This window comes from Dermacentor albipictus, chromosome 5 (assembly GCF_038994185.2).
Source record: "Dermacentor albipictus isolate Rhodes 1998 colony chromosome 5, USDA_Dalb.pri_finalv2, whole genome shotgun sequence".
In the NCBI taxonomy this organism is placed as follows: domain Eukaryota; kingdom Metazoa; phylum Arthropoda; class Arachnida; order Ixodida; family Ixodidae; genus Dermacentor; species Dermacentor albipictus.
In genome coordinates, this window is record NC_091825.1 from 164,479,856 (window position 1) to 164,485,855 (window position 6,000).

General features: G+C 50.2%; 1 protein-coding gene across 2 annotated transcripts in view; it reads right to left on the reverse strand.

The window, feature by feature from the left end:
- Nucleotides 1-946, reverse strand: part of LOC135917554 (uncharacterized) — a 225,255-nt gene extending 224,309 nt beyond the window's left edge. For both annotated transcript variants that reach the window (XM_070539282.1, XM_070539284.1), the window contains exon 1: nucleotides 373-946. In XM_070539282.1, the coding sequence (XP_070395383.1) occupies nucleotides 373-934 (562 nt within the window). In that variant the 5' untranslated portion in view covers nucleotides 935-946. The remainder of the gene's footprint in view (nucleotides 1-372) is intronic.
- Between the last annotated feature and the right edge of the window lie 5,054 nt (nucleotides 947-6,000).

The window sequence follows — 6,000 nt, forward strand, 5'->3', positions numbered from 1 at the left end:
AGAGGGACGCGGAAACGCGAGGACACGGGGACAACCATGCGCTGCGTGAAATGAGGATGCTCGTTCCTCCTGAGGTCTTCATTCGGAGCGGCCAGGTAACGCGAAACCGACAACAGCTCCAGCACGTGGGGGTGCACTGACTGTCACAGTAGACGGGAAACGCTTCCGTGGACCTTGCGTAAAGTATTCATGCAGCTTGCTTGGAACTGCTAAGGTAGAGAAAAATAAATAAAACGGTATTTGCGTCTAAAGCAAAGGGCAAGAGCACGGTAGTGAAGAGCGAACACAGCTTCATGCAGAGAGGCAACCGAAAATAACAGCGCTGGTCGGCTGGTGGTGATCCGAGCGGCCAAAGAGGGACATCGCACTCACCGCATCCGTTGCAGACGACCTTCTTGACGGCGCGTCCGGCGCGGCGCGTGTAGTGGTCAGGCGTGGCGGCCGCCGAGAAGTTTGCCGCCGCCGGCAGCAGCAGCCGTCGTGCCGCACGGCCGGCGATGGGGTTGGCGTAGACGAGGTAACGTGCGTTGAACACGAATCCCTGCGGCACGGACACGGGGCACAAGGTCCGCCGGCGGGGCACCAGGGCCTCGTTGTTGAGCGCGTCGCGACGCGGCGTGCGCGGCGACGCGGAGCGGTTGAGGTGTTGCTGCGTGGGCGGCGGCCGGCTCTTGACCAGGGCGACGACGACCTCTTGGCGCCGGCGCAACGTCGCCGTCGGCATGGGCTTGAGCACCTTCTGGACGCGGAAGCGTGCCAGAAGGTTTCCCACCGCGTCCACCGACTTGGACAGCAGCCGGCCCTGGAAGACGAGCGACGCGGTGAGCGCCTTGTTGCTCGCGTCCCAGCGGTCCTGGTCCTGCGGGCAGCGCGCGCCCGAGGCGGCCGCTGCCACGAGCACCACGGGCAGCAGCAGCGGCAGAGGCCGGGTCATGGTAGCAGCCTGGGCGGCATTGCGAAGCCGACTGGACGGGGCATGCGGCGGCGACGGCGACGCCGGGCCGCAAGTCGACCGCAGCGCCGCCGCCGCCGCGGCGGCGGCCGCTTTCCCCGCTGCTACCGCTGCCGCCAGCAGCAGCATCTCTCCGGGCGCGCTCCTCCGCATCCCGGACTTGGGCCGATCCCCCCCGCCGAGCACGTGCTCCGCGGCCCACATGTTGCCGCCGCCGCTCGTGCGGCCACCTCTTCGGACCGTCGCTCTGCCGGCAGCGTTCATTCGCGGACCACCCTTGGCAGCGAACGAAGAGAGTTTATGACTGCCGCTGCGAAACGCGGTCGGGATGCTGCCGCAGATCCACAAGTAGCAAAACGCTCTTCGGGATGTGCGGCGAATGGCTGCTTTCGCTACTTGCAACAGCGTCAAGTTATGCTAAACTAATATCCTGCGCCACGCGCCAGTAGTCGTTGCACTCTACCGATTATAAAGAAGCATCTTTCACAGCTGTAAAAGGGTAGACCGCTGAATGGCCGAAAGCGAAGGCAGGCGCGCACGCGCGCAAGGTCATACCGTCATCTTTTGGAAGCTGCTAAAGAGATCCGCTATGCATACAGTAAGACGGAAAAAAGATTAAATGAAGGCGCCCACGCTTCGACTCGAGCGGGAAGGATTGCCGGCTGCTGACTGTGTGCTCGTTTCCGCCCTCGCCTGCACCTGGGGCCGGAACTTGCGCTTCACAATGACAGCGGCGCGCGGCCGATACGACGCACACTTTGAACCGGCACGCGAACGGAAAGGAGTTGCAACGGGGAGGGAAAGATTCTGACCCAACAAACCTATAGCGGTCGTGTTGGCGACGGCGTGACTCACGTATGTACCGCCTTACGCTTGCCAGATGATCATGATAACGCGTACGTATGTGACTATGGAGCGTTCTTCACATAAGCAGTGTTTTCTGGGCCCGTAACAGAATGGTATGGCGCCCAGGTAATCATGTGCCTTTGTCACCCGCTTGGAATATAAGGTATGCACAAGTATTCCGACTTCAAGCGTTGGTTGTGTTGCCACCATGCATAAGTTTTCAGAAGCTGCAAGGTATTACGCTCGCACACTATACAACAATGGCACAATGACTATCCGATAAAATAAGATAACGCTCCAAGCCAGGCAATGAGACCTCCACGTACTGTAATCCTCTAATGTCGCTGCACTAAAGGAAAAAAAATAGTAATAATAAATACGAGCTAATTCCTTTTTCGTTGCTTTTATTTTTATTGAAATCTTCAACAAGTTTCAAGAACTTTCACTGAGCCTAGGACGGCCCAAATACGAAAAAAAAAATAATACAGTAAATGCTTTGAAATCCGTGACGTCACACTGACGTGCCCGTGCCGAGGTTTCGTCGCGAAATTCAACAAATTGCACATTGACGTTCGTTTTCTTTTATAATAATCAAACTATTACCGCGAAATTAGCGCAAGTAGAGTTGTTAAGAATACCTTCTTAATGTAAAGTCCTTTAGTGTTTCTCTTTAGTGTCCCTTATCGCTTCAATCACCGTTATCTGAAGTGCGTATACCTGTAAGTTATAGGACTGAGCTGTTTATTTCTCTCGTGTTCTTTCCGATAATATCAATATCTTCGGCCACCCGCGACAAGGCAGTTAAATACGGCACGCTAAACGTACAACACGATTTAAAGGAACACTGAACAGGAACATTAAGAGGAAGTTCTAGCTCGAGAGCTCTTATCTAAATCATTGGGAACGAAGAAATCGCTATTCTTGGCTTCATCTGCACCAATGTTGACAACGTTTTGTTTCTCTTAAAAGAAAAAAAACTTAAGGTCTACCGACTGTAGGCAGAAAATTTTTTATATAGGACATAAATCTTTTTAAAAGATCCTGAAACATGCGAAAATAATAAATTGAACCGTATAAAGCTTTGTAACCTTCAAAAGTTCTGTAAGCTGCCCCTAGTAGGATATATATAAAGGACGAAATGGACGTATTATACGACGGCTCGGAAATATACCACGAATTTGAGAGTAGGACATTTGCAAAAGCCCCGTAAACACTAACAGTTGCGGGTAAGCTGTAAAACTGTAAGCAAAATTTGTCCCCTTGGAATGCTCTAACAGATTCAGTTTACAGAGCAATGATACCTGTTTTTGGGGCTGAGTTAACGGATTTGCAAGCATCGTTCTCGAATGTTTTTACAATAAAAAATGACTTTCAGCAATTTTTGTAAGGAAAATGAGTGCATAAGTTAAATTTATGCTTGCCTGTGTTGCTAGACCTTAACTTTCTTTCTCAGAAGCACCAAATTTGATTCAAATCGGTTGAGAGGTTATGAGAGTACTCCTATGTTTCACATGTGTTTTGGATAGGGAAATCTAAACTGGCGCCGAGCTAAAGCGGGCTTTTAGGTTAAGCTACATTATTGAATTGCGCTGCTGCAATGCAAAGCGGCCGCTTTTACCATGATGGGATGCTTGGTGAGCCAGAAAAGCGCGTAGCGACGTCGCCATAGAGGTCCCGCACCAACCTCCCCATCACGTCATAAATTTTTCACGTCTGTCTGGGTCTGGGTAAATCTTATCGGTAAAGAAGGACAACCTTGCATTCCAACGAAACGAAAGAAATCGCACGGCAACTTATCCTCTGCTAGAACGGCTAAAAGTACGAGGAACTATTTTGAAATCTGTGATGTCACACTAGCACACTGGCGCTAAGCAACAACAGCTGCTTGCCATTGGCTTGCTGCGTATACGCTGACAACTTAATGTACTCCTCGATTTGCACCCACCTGTTCTTACGACCGGCTTTCTTGTGATATCACAAGAAAGCCGCAAAATTGTGATATCATTTTTCGTTGTTGAGTTACGGAGTTGTAAACTTGATACTTTCGTTTTTAAAAATGTTCGACTTTTGCCAATTTTTAATAAAAAATTGACGACCTAACTCGAAAATTCGAAACAAACGGTCACTAGATTTTAAGTTTTTCTTTTAAATGCGACAAACCACGTCAAATTTGGTGCAATGGTTGCCGAGAAAAACGAATTCTCCTTTTACATGTATTTAGATAGGAGCTCCCGAGCTAAAGCTCCCGAGCTAAAGTGATGAGGAGCGCCGGCAGCGGGGAGTGCGCGTGCCTATCCCAAAGCGAACGTTCGGAGCTGGCGCTCCGTTCACGGCATCATACATGACTCGCCTCCAGTAGACAGCGTATCATATCACGTCCAACACTGGTTGCGCGGAAACACAGCACTCATTGCTTACGCCAAGCCACCAGCCCTACCGGCCTTCTCGGCTCGCCTTCGCATGCTAATGAGAGTGCACTTTTGTCAGAACCAATGACGTACGGTGAAAAAAAGATAAAATCAATTGCTATAAAATACGGCCCATGCGCCGGAATAGGGTGGCAATTATACTTCACTTCGTCTCGTTTTCGAGCTTCACCAGTGGTCGGAACCGCGTTCCTACGTTGTCACCAAGATCGGCCGATCGTGTGCGGCGGGTGATAAGGAAGGAATAAAATTACGCGAAAGGAATGATTTAATTTTACCGGCCGTGGTTTCCTATTCAGGAAAAGCTCTTGACAGAATTGATTGGAGCATACAACAGCCAATTCTGGGAACGCATTCACAATAACGTTCTTGCATGAGAACTGTTCAAGGGAGCAGGCGTCAGCTAATCGTGGGGTTGGACATATCGTAAGCGAAGGCGGTTGACTAAAGACAAACAGCGCTTACAATCAAAATTTTTTCGTGAATTGAGTCCCTAATGCTGGACATGCGTATTATTAGCGGCGGTGGCCGGCCAATGGCAAAGAACACTTACGAACGAAAAGCTTTGTGAATTCGGGAATTGGTGCCAGACATGTCCAACATCACGATTGACTGCATGGTAACTGCTCTTACGAGCGATTCCAGCATAAGTAATTATTTGTAAACGCAGGCAGTACATTGTTCCGGCAGTGTATGTTGCAGCATCAGGTATCAAAACATTGCTGACCCCCGATTCTTAGTCTTGCAGCCTGAAGAGCTTCTTCAGTGTGCTGTAGGGAGGCACCCGAGTTCACATCATCGCCGCTGAGGTTCTACAGCATGTCAGCATAGCGTAGGGCATGATGACCAGAGGCGGAATTAACAAAACTTTTCATTCGTAAGTGCTGTTCGCCATTGGATGGTTACCTTCGGTAATAGGGACTCGAGCACCCGTCAAGAGAATTAGGTTTCACTTTTTGTTCAAGCCCCTTCCATTCGGTATGCTATATAGAACAAAGAAAAAAGAACGCAAATAAATTTATTTGTCATATGTCCGACATCATGATTGGGCTGACATCAGCTCCTACGGGCTATATTAGTGTAAAAACATTTTTTGGAATACAGGCCCTGTTGGCCGTATACACGAGCTTGGAGGGTGTTTTATAAGGATCGGGGGAGATACGCCCTTACAATATCATGAAACGAAACTCATATCGGCGCCCCGTCATGATTATCCGAGCACCGGCGCACTTCTCGTTGCCCGGTAACGAAGTGGCACACTCCATCGCGCGAGATTTTACCCACCGCGCTTTTGGCCACGATGACCTGGCATCGGTGAGGGATCGGATGGTTTCTTTCCAGGAAATCACCACCCACTATCGCCTAAGCAGGAAGCTATACCCTGCAGGTGACAAATCACTAAGTGAGGGACAGGAAGTCACGTGGTGGAGATTGCAGATGGACACCTTCGCCAATTTAGAGCTATATTTCAGAATTTATCCTAGGGAATGCTCTGAAGTCTGCCCTTGGTGCCACGACAGACAAGCGGACATTAACCATATTATATGGGCCTGCCCGGCCAACGCCCCGGGACGAGGGCTCGGAATTTTTATTATCAAGGATTGGGAGGCTGCTCTGCTCAGCTCGGACCCAGGCCAACCACATCGGGTTGTCCAGCGAGCTGAGGAGGCCGCCAGGGCCTATGGGCTCCTGGCCGCTTAATGACCTTTTGATCCTTGTTTGCCTGCGACGCATGGGGCCATGGTCCAAGAATCTTAGTCTCTGAAAATGGTCTGT